This window comes from Aricia agestis, chromosome 2 (genome assembly GCF_905147365.1).
Source record: "Aricia agestis chromosome 2, ilAriAges1.1, whole genome shotgun sequence".
In the NCBI taxonomy this organism is placed as follows: Eukaryota; Metazoa; Arthropoda; class Insecta; order Lepidoptera; family Lycaenidae; genus Aricia; species Aricia agestis.
In genome coordinates this window covers 4444335-4459994 of record NC_056407.1, presented here as the reverse complement: position 1 = coordinate 4459994, position 15660 = coordinate 4444335, and the positions used below count along the sequence as shown (strand labels likewise).

General features: G+C 35.1%; 1 protein-coding gene across 6 annotated transcripts in view; it reads right to left on the bottom strand.

Annotated features, from left to right (window-relative positions):
• LOC121740070 (phosphatidylinositol 4-phosphate 5-kinase type-1 alpha-like) overlaps positions 1–14361 on the bottom strand; it is a 33679-nt gene extending 19318 nt beyond the window's left edge. For all 6 annotated transcript variants that reach the window (XM_042132784.1, XM_042132785.1, XM_042132788.1 and 3 more), the window contains exons 1-3: positions 14075–14361; positions 13938–13975; positions 9548–9686 (exon numbers count right to left, since the gene is read on the bottom strand). In XM_042132784.1, coding sequence (XP_041988718.1) covers positions 9548–9686; positions 13938–13975; positions 14075–14171 — 274 coding nt within the window. In that variant the 5' untranslated portion in view covers positions 14172–14361. The remainder of the gene's footprint in view (positions 1–9547; positions 9687–13937; positions 13976–14074) is intronic.
• Between the last annotated feature and the right edge of the window lie 1299 nt (positions 14362–15660).

The window sequence follows — 15660 nt, the reverse complement described above, 5'->3', positions numbered from 1 at the left end:
GTGAAACCAACAGGCCTATTCTAATATGGTGATGGTGACTAGATGAGTGGCGAGGACTATGTAGTGGGAGGTTAAGATTAGGACCTCAATTTTGCATTTTGTAACTTGCTAACGGCCACTCAATGGTTAAAACTGCAACCAGAATGAATATGACTAGAAGTAGAAGTATTGTTCACTACCTACTAAACTAACTTGAAACCACTAAGCAATCTGTAATCTCAGACCAAATAAAAAGTTTTTATTTGGTCTGAGTCTGTAATGCCAAAAAGGTCGAACAAATATGAAGAACACTAAAAAAACATTATTCAAAACTTCATCCTAAATTAACCAAATATTTTGTACTCTGTAGCAATCTTGTAAAGAATATGTAAACTTTATGTAACAAAATTAACTGTAAATATTATTCGCATTAAAACACGCTACATTCGTGTTTATCATAATATGAATATTCGCTGCTCTAACGATAAAGATTTCGTAACAAATTACTATAAAATTATATTTTTCAACATCAAAGTATATTTATCAACGACTAAGCCATGGAGGTAGTCAAAAATAATTTTAGAGAGGGTTTATCAAACTTAAGCATTTGCCCCCTTATTAATAAAAACTAGAGATCGCCCAATGGTCGAAATTCGACCTTAGTTTCAACGACATTAGGACTACTACCTATATTTTGTAAAAAAATATTGACTTTATTATATTTTTTTCAACTCTTGTCTCTGGGACTCAGCTGATCTCAGACTGGCCGTGTAAGCTTTGTCTAATAGTATCTAAGATTCAATAAAAAAAAACTATAATCCATTTTCAATTTATCAACTTGTTGTCAACAGACTTCAACCATAAATAAAAGAGTATAATTCGTATGTACAGGCTTGTCACTCAAAAATCTGTCATTTTTCCTAGTGTGTGTTGTAGTGTGTGTAATGTTTTATTTGTTAAAAAAATGTATGATAAAATCATAATTTCAAAATAATATTAGCTCGATGCACTCCCTCACCATATAAACTATGACTGTGCAAAATTTCAATCACTACGTTTCCCAATTTTTCGTCAAAAGGGATACAAAGTTTTTGGCTCACGTATTAATAAAAATATTAACTTCACGTCGCCATATTGCTGATATAGCCATCATTCAATAATTGGCTTTTTCAAAATATCACACAAAGACAGCAAACATGAGTTCGTGTGGAGTGAATATCATTAAGGGGGTAAGAATTTAATGTATGTGTATAAAAGCCGATAAACGTACGCCTATGGGTGTCAATGGCTTACAGCAGGAATGCACAAAGGGGACTGAAGCACATGTATGGGTGCCGGATTACTTCGATCCGCAAACTTAGCAGACGCTTTTGATAAAAACCCTTGATATATTCACACTCGAACGTTCTAGAAGTCCCAACTCGTAGAATAATGGAGTCGAATTCCAAACCAGGAGACGTGTGGGCGCAACTAAAAGTAAGGCAATTGTATACAAATCTGTAAACTGGTCCAAGTATTCGTCATAAGAACATGCGTTGGTTGCATATAACTCTCGTTTGCTGTAGATTTGCTATAGGATTTTGGAGACAGTTTTTATCTTATTTGTTCTGCAGTCAAGCAAGTCCCAAGATTAGTCTTTGATTTAACATGTAGTAGTGTAATAAGAAGTATGTACTTCTATATAACCCAATGTCTTATATGTATTTTAATAAACAGTCTTATTGCAACTCTCGGTCTTATTACTCGTCTCCTAAACACACCCTACAATCAAGAAAATGACGACAATTTGCGTACAATTTATTCAAAACATCGGCGCTTGATACTAAAACTATGCCTAAGTCACAAGTCAAAGTAATGAATCACGATCAGATGGCAGAGTTTATCTGGCATTTAATTGTATCAGTAATTAATGCAATAATTAATAAACAATTGAGTCCCATGTCGGAATTAGCCTAATGAATCATATCTGTGTACACGTGTCACCCTATTGTTAACGACATGGACATAGGCTGCGAGTTGCGACATATCGCCGTAGACGAGCGACCGATGACCACGTCGTCTACATAGTTGCTAGTAGACTTACACGCAGCTCGAAAAGTCAATGTTTAGCAATAGTAACAGTCAGGAGTTCAGGACTCAGGAGCCCATTGACGGTAAAACATGCAGCTGACTAGCTTTATGTTACAATCAAATAGCAACCAAAGATCTATTATCTAGACAAAGTATAAATATTAGAAAAATATAAGCGGAGCAGATGAAAGGCTGGGGGGGGGAGGTGGAACCAGTAAAATTGCGCTGCTAACAAGTACATGAACAATTATTATTTACTGTTAACAAGTTCATGCATAAACAATTGTAACACCTTAATAATAATAATATGTAACATATTTTATTAGCCTATAAAAATGCCAATTCTAGGTAGACATAGTATTCAAATGACCACCCAGTGGTCTAGATTCTGAAGATATGCAGCAAGTAGCAACCCACAACTGTGTAACGCAGTTGGTGCGTGAAATGCAAAACACATCCACTACAAGACGACCGTTATCTTATTCTGCCGAACGTTTAATAAAAACTGCTTTTAAATTAGAATAAGACTCACATCGGGGGAGCAAAAACTAGCATTTTAAAAACTTGTTGGGATCGGTATTTAGAAATCTAGGAAACTCTAATCAAAACCTATCGTATAAACAAAAAACAAACAGACAAACAAAAACTTTCGAGAAGCCGGTAGAAGTAATCATACTCAACAAAAAATATTTTATGATAATGCTTTGAGTTGGCCAATTAAAGGCAACATAAAACTAACGAACGAACAACCAACGAAACATGATACTTGAAAGCGGTTAGCAGCAATTGATGGTAAACATCATAAACATAAAAATTACACAATGTTGGATCGTCCTTGTATAGATGAAAACAAAAAGCTGTTGTTATAAACATGTGTAATATCCAATTATATTGTTAAGGTATATTATGTAGGCACGTAAATGAATAATTTTATTATTCCCTGTTCTTAAGCAGCATTATGAAATATAACATGCCCTAAGACAAGACAGGGAAAATCAATGACGTAAAAGTAGACGAATAAAACAAGTAACCGTAAACCCTAAGAACACCCTGACGGAACAGACGCCCGAAAATACAGACAAGTCTCAATTAGTCATGACTCATGACAGTTATCTTACAGACCATGCAGAGCTGCTTCTTATAGTGACATCATCAGGCTTTTACGGGGAAGAAAAGTGGCAGGTTGACCTGCTACATGAATCAACTAGTCATAGGGTAAAATTTCTAATGTTGCTACTGATCCATGATCTTTCGCACTGGTTAACAATGCCAGAAGTAGTGCGATATTTTGACGAGCGATTAACACTAACAGGCATTCAAAATTAGGACAGCATCGTTGCAGCATATTGACAGACCATATCTGTCGAGAAGCCGGTCATAATCTGAATGACATAAAATGACTTCTTTTAGTTGGGACAAGTGCATTTCCGGGAATCGTCATCGTGGTATGACAAAAAGTTTCTCCGAAATCCTGAACTCATCCCTATATTATGGGCGAAGTCTCGCGCCAGAGCAATATGTATTCAGAATCGATTAGCACGTGCTGGTATCGCTAATGTGGCGATGTGGGCCAGTGGGTAACCGGTACAATTCCTCGCGGACATACGGGGTGAAAACGACGCGTTTACGGCCTCGTGGTATTCTTTGGCTCGAGCTACACTTTTCACTCGGACAAAACAAAAGTCCATTAGTTTTATTATCCTCGATATTTACCGAGCTGCCGAGCATTTGGTTTTTTCGTAACAACGGGATGAGACATTTAAAACGCTTGTTTTTGTAACTGCTTGCTTGTGCCATTTAACCTTAGGAGGACTGGGATTCACCAATCACCAGTTAAGGAAAAAGTTCTGAAAACAAAAATCATGGTAACTTTAAAAGGACTTTTACAAAATTTTATTGCACAGCACCGAAATGATGCTCCATGATGCTCCATCATCAAATTAAAGTTGAGATTAGAAGAGATGAAATGGAGCTGCAATGCAAATTAAAAAATGAATTTATTCACATAGAACGACATCGGATGCCCTAGAATTTAGAAACGGGGTTACGTGTAGCCACAGTGTTATATTATAATTGTTTTTGTCTGTAGCAAATGTAATAAAATATCGGCCAAGTGCGAGTCAAACTCGCGCACGAAGGGTTCCGTACCGCTATAGCCTATAGTGCGAAAATATGCAAAAAAAAGTTTTTTGTATGGGAGCCCCCTTTAATATTTATTTTATTTTAATAATAATATAATTAAGGATTTTGTGAAAATGTCAAGCGCCTGGCTGTTGCCTTTATTGATTACGAGCAAAAAAGGCCAAAAAATCACGTTCCTTATAATATGGGAGCCCCTCTTAAATATTTTAAGTTTATTTTGTTTTTAGTATTTGTTTCAGTATTTGTATGCAATCTCGTTCTCGCGAGATCTCGGCCTTTTTTAGCGAGATTGATCTCGGACGAAAAAAAGGCGAGATCTCGCGAGTTTGACGAGATTACACTTGACCATAAAAACGTCGTATTCGAAGCGCGGACTGACACGGACGGAGTTGCGAACACGGAGTAAAAACATTTATAAACATCTGGAGACGTCCAGAATGATAACGTGACGACGTTATCGTGGACGCCATCTTCCACGATAAAACGTTAGGTACCTTAAAATATGCCCTTTTGATTTTACGCACCGCGGACGTTAAGTATAATATTTATTACTTTTTTTCGTAATGTATTCAAATATTGTGATTATTTGCAAAAAAACCCACCAAACTGCTAATCTCGCGAGATCTCGAAATTGGCGAGATCTCGCGGTATTGTATTCATAAACTCGCGGGATCTCGCTTGAGCCCCAATCTCGCGAGATTTGCATTCCCTATATTTGTTACTAGCGGCCCGCCCCGGCTTCGCACAGGTGGACATTGATTTTTAAAAATTTTTTTTTCAATCTTTATTTCTTAGTCAATCTTTATGTTAAGCAGAACATAAAAATGGTTTACACTATTTAGCCTGTAACTACTATATTATAATTATTATATACATTTTTATTGTATTTTTTTTATATTTTAAGTGTTATATTTGATTATTTTATCCTTACCTACAGAAGATACTATTATTTATAATATTTTGCAATTTCTAAATGTATTTTTTTTTTTGTTTAAAGTATTTTATGTTTTTTTTTTTTGTAGTTTTATGCTTTATTATTTTATGCTTACCTACATGCGTAAAAGATTCCATTAAAATTGGGTTAAAGCTTCCCTGTAAACGATATTTGATGTTGTTTTATTTTGTGGCAGCAAAATAAATTTATTGGAGATTTATAGTTATAGAAATTAATTATAATAGCAATCAAAAGTAATAGTCATTCAAAACGTAATGAATTAATAAAGCACTATAATATTATCCCATCAATGAAGCGGCACCCGGCTGTCGCATAACTATTATATTATAAATGTATTGTGTCTGCGATTCCCATGATCGAGGTAATAATAATTAATATTTACGTGGACTCTCCGGGCGAGCACACCCGCGCGGCGCGCCTTGACGACGCCCAATTCGCAACGTGCAGCAGAAATCGTAATTTTTTAATTTCGCCATAACATTAAAACCAAACGTCCAATTTTAATCATTTAAAGACCAAATATTATATACATTAACTGTACTTAGTAGTGAAATATTTTATTTTGATAAGAATTAATGCCATGAGTAAAATAAAGGCATTTAAATGTAGTCCAAAAACATTTCAAGATTTTTTAATAAAAAAATGGTTATTGTGCCTCACTCAACATAGATAGGTATAGTGTGTCGCAGACTTTTTTGTAGATATTTAAAAGATCTACAATTACTTAGAACATTTTATGGTTCTATCTTTTATAGTTTAGGCAGCGTACGCGAAAAAAGTAACATTTCTGGTTGATTTTTTACACCTTGCGTCCGAAAATCCCAAATATCTTACGGAACCCTATTTTTTTCCTAAATAAAATTTAGCCTATGTTCAGCAGAATTAATGTAGGATTCCAATGGTAAAAGAATCTTTCAAATCGGTCCAGTAGTTTCGGAGCCTATTCAAGACAAACAATCAAATCTTTCCTCTTTATAATAGTAGTGTAGATTATAGCGGCAACAGAAATACACAATCTGTAAAAAATTCTGAAGTCTAGCTATAGCGGTTATTGAGTTACAGCCTGGAGGCGGACAGACGGACAGACGGACAGACGGACAGACGGACAGACGGACAGACGGACAGACGGACAGACAGACAGACAGACGGACAGACAGACAGACGGACAGACATCGAAGTCTCAGTAATAGGGTCCCGTTTTTACCCTTTGGGTGCGGAACCCTAAAAAAGTAATAAAATCGAGATATAAAACACTGGTTTGTTTCCCTCCAGTTTTCTTGGCTTTCATAGGTGATTGTATTTTACTACCACCATATCCTATGACCTACCTACAATAAAATATTTTTTCCGTTGCAGACTGAAAACTAAATTTAAAAAAAAAAACTTTCTCAAGTGGTTCAATTTTGTTTCAAACTCATGTTTAATTTGAATTGTGAATGTCATGTATCTAGGGTCAGAAGTTATAGAACAAGTTCAAACTTTGGACTTCGCCTTCCACTCAGACTCCACTTAAAAGTTATTTTGAATCATTTCCTTCTGGCGTCTGTCTTTGAATCGATAACAGTTTTGGCAAGAAACACCATGCACTGGCGACTATATGGACCATTTATTAACGACTTGAAATTATAATGCTACAAGACCAGAAGTTCGACTTTTGCATTTCAATTCCTCGAAAAGCATTAAGTACAGACAAAGACTTTCCCAGGTTTTTATTGACTACGTTTTAAAAAATGAGACCTTTAAGTCTTGAAACTTTAAATACAGTTTAAAGGATACACCAGGGGCGAGAGAAATTGAAAATAGCTATTTGAAAATGTATTGCTGTCTCACCAATCTCAAGTCTCCCACCGCAGAGCGCGATAGAGACAACACGACAAAAGTTCTAATAAAAGAACAGAAAATCTTCGATTCGATGTCCGCTGATTCCTTCTCCAAAACTTAACTTTTTCATTAAGAATTAAAGCAAGGCTTGAGCTGTGTTCCTATGTTTTACTTTTTTTGTATATTTTAGCCAGTTTTGTTTTCTGGGTTTTTGAACACAGAGGAAAATCTGGCCCTTTTTTTGGGTTTTTGGACGTTCTTATCTTTTTTAATAATAAAATTATGAAAAAAAAGAAAACATAGTGGCCATAGATATTTAGGAAAAAAATCATAACTCTACCGGCATTATCCAGGGAGGAAACAGGGGACAACGTTTGTATGGAAAAACTGAGGTGTGGACTCCTCTTAATAGTCGCAAGTATGAATTGAGGTCTTGAGTGAATCAGGTATATGCAGTTCAAAGGTACAAATTCCCATGATCTTGCCTTAAACAAGAGAGAAACGTTTGAGGGAATAGTGAATGCTGAATAGACAAAACTACAATATTTGAACATCTAACAATAGACACGTACAATTGTTGTCCTGACCTCTACAGCTACAGTACAATAATTCTCAACCATGTTTTGAACAATGAAAAAATGGCTGACGTGTTGATTCCACTGACGCAGATCTCGCGATAGACGTAACGCGTTAATTTGTTGAAACCAACGCGTGAAATAATTAGCTAATTGTATAGTAGACGCGATTCGGTATAGTTCGTGGTATTCACCGGGCAAGGAAAAAGGCTCTAAATGCAAGTGATTTGCAGTGCTATGTCAGTTGTCACCCAAAGACGTCAAAGCATATCAATTCCGCACTTGCCTGGCAATCCTTGATATTAACCGGCATTCTTGACCTCAAATTATTTTCTGACCATATCTTTATTGGTCATAAGATGGGGGATTGATTTCACATGGGACTTGGGCGCCTTTTTAATACTTTATTTTGGGTTCCCATTGTCCAGTTTCTTTTAAGCCCTCTTCTGCGACGAGGAGTTAATCCGTCTCAAGCGAACGACCTCACCACAAGATCACTTGAGGTTTTGCTCAGTCTCATTATATCGTGGGAATGCATTACATAACGCCTTGAGAAACTCGTTTCCGAGAAACACAGGTCTGCTTAAGTGGAGATTACTCAAAAATATGAATTTTCTTCGAGAATGAAAAATAGATTAGATTGTATTATTATGGAGTATTAGCGTCATTTCTTTTCTTTCAGTTAAAACAGTACAGTCTGTGTCATTGGCCAATTCCCATTACACCACCATATAGGTCAGCTAGCAATTCATATTTCATGGGAGCAGATACTTTTTAGTGCAACTTTCAGTTCACGTACTTTTTTTATTCACTGCTTTAATTTTATATTGTAAAATCGTCAAGGACGTGTGAACAGAAAATGTTAAGATTATCCTGGTAAGCATAAAAACTTCAGTTATCTGTTGTGCAAATTCATGTACAATCGCTCGAATACTGTTTTTATTGAGTTTATTTTCTGCATTAAAACAGCGTTAGCCAGCGCGGTTCAGTTTAACATTAGTTACGAGTAAAACTGGTTTTCAGCGATACAGAGAATACAATCGCAGTCAAAGGTTGATTATTAAATTATTAACACTCAACATTCCTGGCGAGATTTTAAATATTCATAATGGTATCAAAAGGATTATTTAATTATATTAATGGTATCAAAACGATTATTTAATTATATTAAAGTATATTTCTTATGTGGGAGATACTGTGGAGACATCTCTCCCACATTCTGCAATCGTGAAGAATCAGACTCGTCTGAAGAATATAATATATCACGGTCTCTAAAGAAATCATTAGATGTCTATAAATTTAAATCATGATTCATGGCTCATGCGATTTCTTGTCGTGATCGTCCATTATAGGTCAATATATCGAAATAAGCTCTCATCTAGCACGCTAGCTCAATGAATTAAAAAAATATATTAAATTCGTCCAATAAGTTCAAAGGAAATGAAGAGGAAACGCAGAACAAGCGATGACCCTGAGAGGTGACTCGGTATTTTTGACGGATCGCAAATGTCAACGGCTTGCAAAATCCTGACCTCGATCCTTTATTGCGCTCATATCACCATTTCGTGATAATTTCAGTTACAAGTAAAAGTGTAAAGGAAAAGGATTTATCTACACGAGAGAATAACGAGGACAAACAATTATCTTGTCAGTCTTCTGAGTGTTTGTGTTGAAAGATACCTTGAACTTGGTACGGCCTCATATCGTTGGTTTTTATGTACAGAAAACAAAACCGATGGATTTTCAACCCTCTATCTGGAGGTGACTATCAATATCTATCCAGCTTCGGAAGCGGCAAACGATCGCCGCGCTGTAAGGTCTTTCCACTTTTTCCAAGCCTCGAACACGGAGGCGTTGAGTGATTGAGTTGACTTGTACTTAGTTAAAGGAGCAGAGTTTTTTATAAGGTTGAGAGGGAATACAAGTCTTGCCTATCTACTTGGTTGGGGGTGCTACAAGGTTCCCTCTTTACACCCGTGTTCCACAATATACATGCATCACTCACCAAGCTGTATGGAGCCCATAATCTGCGACGACTGGATCTTCTTGTACGTGATCTCTCCACCCTCCCCGACTCGCCGGTGCCCGATCTTCCTGTCCGACTTGTGGACTTTGCTGATCGCGCCCAGCGGGCCCACGGCAGGCTGCAACATATAAAATGACTTTATTGACCGAAAAAGTGGTACCTACATGGAATATTAAGGGTGATGGTCTCAACACTACAACCCCTGTATCGTTGAGGCTGGTCTCTTTGACATTATCACCAATTTACACTAGTTAATAATCATAATATTATGTGGTGTAAATTGGTCAATGACACCGGCAAGAGGCTGTATCGCCTGACGGGAAGCGTTAGGTTGGTCATCATTCATGATAATCCAAAATCCAGTAGCAAATCTCCACGGTAATATGTAGTTGGTCAAACAGTCGCTCGAACTTCAGGCACTAGCTGTACCCCTAATAACTTACCGAAACACAAGCGCGGGTATTTTCTCGCGTTAGTTTTCTGTGTAGTTATGGTATCTGTCTGCTATTTGTAGCTCCCCCATAGTAGTTTTAATATTACTGGCAAATTGCAAGCTGCGAGCGAGGACCAATCGCTAGTGTGATGTGAGCCTTATCAAAGCACGCTTATCGTTTAAATGATACACATTTAAAAACATTTAAAATGGCAATTTTTTAACTGTAAATAATATTTTTGCTATTAAACTGACACATTCCATGCATTCCAGTGACCGTTTACATAATTATAGTAGCAGTCCAGTGATAGATTGGATTACTGGATTGGAAAAATGTAAACCGGCCAGTGCAGTTCCTACATCAAGCGTTTTATTTACTTGTAGTTACATGTATTTAGAAATCCCATTGTTTCAAAAATTGGCTGAAATGCCTATGGAAAAGTTAAATTAAGATTGTTACTTGAACTTAGAAGTATGTTTCCCTCTTGTATGACACAGAAAAAAAGTACATAATTTGTACGTGAGACTTGGCGACTAATAAGTCTGTGGGGTCAATATTCCTTGAAAACTGTGAATCATATGCGTACCAATTGACGACTTCAGACCAACTTGTAAATGACTTCGTCTCGCACGTATCATTGTACGATCGGCAACATTAGCTGTTCTTTTTTAATCCTTATTACTATAGTGATAAAGTTCAGAATTATACCCATTGTGTTAGCGACTGTACGTGCAAATTGTTAATTGGATTGAGAATGTTACGGTAGTATAAACACTCGTTTGCATCTAAAAATATTATAAACAAAGTATTGAAATTTTTTAAACTTTTATGGCGTGATTTTGATATACAAGGTGCAACAAAAATTAGTGATAATACTTTAGGGTGTGTATGTGTTCCTTATAGAGAGTACACTGTGAAAGTAGCAGCTCTGAAAGACCAATTTTTTTTTTCACTTTTGTATGAGGAAACTAGTGACGTTCGGGCGCTTGCCCATATAAAAGTGAAAAAAATTTTTGGCCTTTCAGCTCTGCTACTTTCACAGTGAACTCTCTAGAAGGAACACATACACACCCTAAAGTATTATCACTTGTTTTTGTTACACCCTGTATATGTTTATATCAAGGGCTCCACGAAGTGAACATTTTTTACAAAAATTATTTAAACATTTTTTTTAATGTACAATGAGGACGGAAGTTCGAAAAAATTTCGTTAGTTATCATTTGTCTAATTTGTTGAAAAATTAACTTTAAGTTAAATTTACAACGGGAGCGAATTCCTTGAAGTGTTCGATATACACCATAACTTTTTTAAATTTTTAAATTAATATAGAATACCTTAAAAAAAATTAGTGTGACGTGCTCGGTTTTGAAACCTAAAAATGCCGCGCGCGGGCCTACTTTCAGCGTTAAATTAATATTATAAATAATAGAGATAGAATTCCGGGAGTCGGGAGTTTTTTTATGGAAATTTCCTCCTCTTAAAGAATCTTTTCTTTAAATTTCTTAAGTGTTAATAGTTTCGGAGTTTTTAACAAAAATCCTAATACCTTTTTTTTGCAACCTAATTTGCTTATAACTTTTGCAATTTTTGTGTGCTAATACACGCTTCCGATACATTTTTCTAGATGTCTTCCCGAATCTAATGAGCTATCGCACTTATTTTTAGGACCCTTCTCTATATTTCGCCATTCCCAACTTATCGCTTAGACTAAGTAAGTACTATTCGAAATTTACCATATTTCACTGAATAGAAACTTATAACAACTAACCTTTCAACACTTCACTCCACTTCACGACACAATATTTCACTACATTATATTCGCTAATGACTACATTTTCAATAATATCCTTCTGCACATCAAAATATATATTGAGGATAAATTAACCGACACATTAATGACACATACACCTAACAATATAATATTTAACATAGCATTTAATTTTTCAGTTTAGATTAATTGTGCTTATATTACTGCATGAGGACCATACATTTTTCTTACCTATATAATAATAACTAGCTATTTGACCGAGCTTTGCTCGGTATTCGATAAAACACGAATAAAAAGACATTTTCTAAAAATGATTCCTAGCTAGATCGATTTATCGCCCCCGAAACCCCCCCATATACTAAATTTCATGAAAATCGTTGGAGCCGATTCCGAGATTCCAATTATATATTATATATATGTTACGCTCAAAGACCGAAATCGCTCAATGAGCGAAAAAATGGCTCACAACGCATTGTGGTCACAGTGAAACAGCCACGACGCTGATATGCTGTTCGTTTTTCTTGATTTGTTCTTGATTGATTATTCGTCCATAGGTAATTATATTGTATATAAATAAAAATAAAGATATTTTGTTATAATTTATTAAGATCAGATTACCTTATAATTAAAAAAAAACTACAACAAACAATAGTCAATAACACGTTGCGCCAGACAGACAGACAGTAATAATATTAGCACGGATATTATGGAACTATGGATATTTTCAAATAATAATGAAAAACACGTTATGCAGTGATTTAGTGAAAAAAAAATATTTTGTAGTACGCGTGGTACCTAATTTAAATATAATCTTCCATACCTATGGACGACTAATCAATCAAGAACAAATCAAGAAGAAAAACGAACAGCATATCAGCCACGACACGAATTTCGCGTTATGGTCTTTTTGTGATTGCCAGAACGCGTCGTGGCCGTTTTCATTAGAGCCACGACGCGAATTCCGCGTCGTCGTGGCTGTTTCACTGCGACCACAACGCGTTGTGAGCCATTTTTTCGTTCATTGAGCGATTTCGGTCTTTGAGCGTAACATATATAAAAGAATTGCTTGTTTAAAGATATGGTTTCGGTGACGGTGGCCGATTTCATTCGTTGTCTAGTACTCGTAACACAAGTCCTTCAGGTACTTAGCATGGGGCCAGACTGACGTGGTGTGAAGCGTCCATAGAAAAAATATATATTATAAAAATATATTTTTTAAAGTGCATACAAATGTGGAATGGTTATATTCTGTACTTTAATAAAACTACTTTACTTTTAAATACTTTTGGTTAAAAATGTCTACTAACTAGAAGATATTTTTTTGAAATTTGTAACTTCACTTGTGCAGTTCTTTGTAATATATTGTATATGAAAGAGATACATGTTTTGGCAAACAGTATTACCAGTTACCACTAACCAAGACAACCAGTTTTGTGCTTTAGTAACATTTTAATCACTTTGTCAATTAATGTTCATTGACAAACTTATTTTGTGTTTTTATTAAACTGCACAATTTTATATAACATAGGATGACTTCATTGAATCATGTTTTTGTACTTGTGTATGTTTTTCATAATTACTTGAATTTAAATTCTTGTGACCTTCAAATAAATTTAACATACTCAAAATGAATAATTATAGGTAAGTATAATAATTTTGTGATGATCAGAGTTTATTTTATTAGAAGTTGATGAGATCTTTTAAATTGAATAAGTTTAAGATTTTCAACCAAATCACCTTACAAGACAAGTTTGTAGCAACTCCATCATGAGTATCGCAGACACAATAGATTTTCAATTGTTATGTGGCAGCCGGCTGCCACTTGGAGATTGATGGGTTAATTCTTATCAACAAAATATTATTGATAAGAATTAACCCATACGTCAATTTTACAGAATTAAAAACTACTTAATGTTGCAAACAAATGTAGATTATTTTTATTAATAATTATTTTTCTTTTTTAAGGGCAACAGAAACAAGCAGAATATAAAGTAATAATGTGTAAAAACGGTTTTATTCACACTGCTAGAGCAATACAATGTTTCGCCTGATTACGAGTATTCCTTACTTAGCAAACCACACAGACCCTATTATATAGTAATCGTGTACTTTCTCTAGTGTATACTATGAATGAAAACATAGTGTATGATTATAGTGAATAACTTACGTCGTAAGGTACATTTTTCTCTGATACCCTGTCGTGATCTGAAAAGACACAAATACGGAGATAAGTATCGAGTAATTAGGTCGGTACTAAACTCTTTGAAGGTTGTAACTATTTTGAGTTTTTAACTATTAACGTACCGTCGTCTTCCAGCCCCGACTGATCTGTCGCTATTTCAGTCTTTTTAACAATTGAACTATCCATCACTTCTATATGATCACTGTCTCCCGAAGCCATTTTTAATTTTCTAATACACCCCCTATTTTGTAGTCACTATAAAGATTAAAAGCACAATATTTATACGCATGGCTCACTTATAACTTGCATCGCCAACTTTATGATTTACACTAATTTAATTAGAAATAATCAATTTTTGTACGCGAAAATGCTCGCCCAAAGCATTCATCATTCATTTGACACGACCGCTATGTCAAATGTTGCCAGCTTTTGCCAAAGAGAATATAATCACTACGCTTTTGCTAGCATAATTCTTTTTTTTTTTGTTTAATGTTATAAAGCAAAAGCACATGGAAATAATGTGTAGAAAGCAATTTTATGTCAAAACTAATCTAACCAAAGTCTTTTGTATAGGGACCGTGCAGAAACTATAGAGGGCGTCGCAATGATGAAAAACTCAAATGACGTCGTGCGTTTCGAAAATGTACCAATTATGACTCAAAAGTAAACAAAACACATGGAATCTCTTACCACATATTGTCTTGATTGCAATTATTAATACAATTTAAAAAATAAATTTTCAATTATTTTTTCGAACAATCTGGAAAAAATCGAATTTTCGTCATAGCTCAGGCAAAGAAAGAGAAAGCGATACGATTCGACGTTTAAAAATAGAACTGTCTCTTTTATGTAAATGGTTTTTCGTATCTTTTGTTTCACTTATCTGTCAAATTTGTCAATGTCTGCAATTTTGAATTTGAAAATTGTTCGGAAGAGATTTTAGCCGGAAAATAGTATGGAAGTAACATAATATCTGTTTAAGTAAAATATCATCGAATCTGTTTAAGTAGAATATCATTGGGGCGTCGTAATTCGACAGCAGCGACACGATGCGAGTAAAAGAAGTAACTTGTGAGTGACTTTGGCTTCGCATTCTCTTTGACCCCGGCTAGTTTATAAGTGTTTTTTTCATTTTCTAGACTATAAAATGATTTGATACTTACACTCCCAAGTGGCCATATATGGCCGCGAGAACAACAACAGATTTCCAAGAATCCGCGATCGAAGGATTAAATGAGCGGTGCATAAGTACGTATATCAATTTAGATGGAAGCCAGTTTGGATGTTTACTGAAAGAAGCAACGGTTATAGGTTAGGTTCACATTGTGTTCATCAAAAATGAATTTATGTTTAAGTATAATCTACAAAATTCAGTGTTTTTACGAGTCTACACATAAAATTCATGTAACTTTTGAAATGCCCACGTATGCTTTTACCGGCTTTTATCCATTTCTTTCGTTTTTCAATATGCCAAGGAATGTGAATACTTTTGGCAGAAAAATAGTAAAATTTTACTCCGTTCGATTTGCCTTTATTTTTCTTGTATGTATTATATCCTAAGATCCGAACGTAAAATCCTGCATGAATCGTTTTTTTCGATCAAATATATTTTAAAATAATCTTTAGAACGTATAGAATGGATTAATGTTGGGTTGCCTTATTAAAAGTAGCCGCAAGTACCTCTAATTGAGTAAAATGAAAGCCCGTA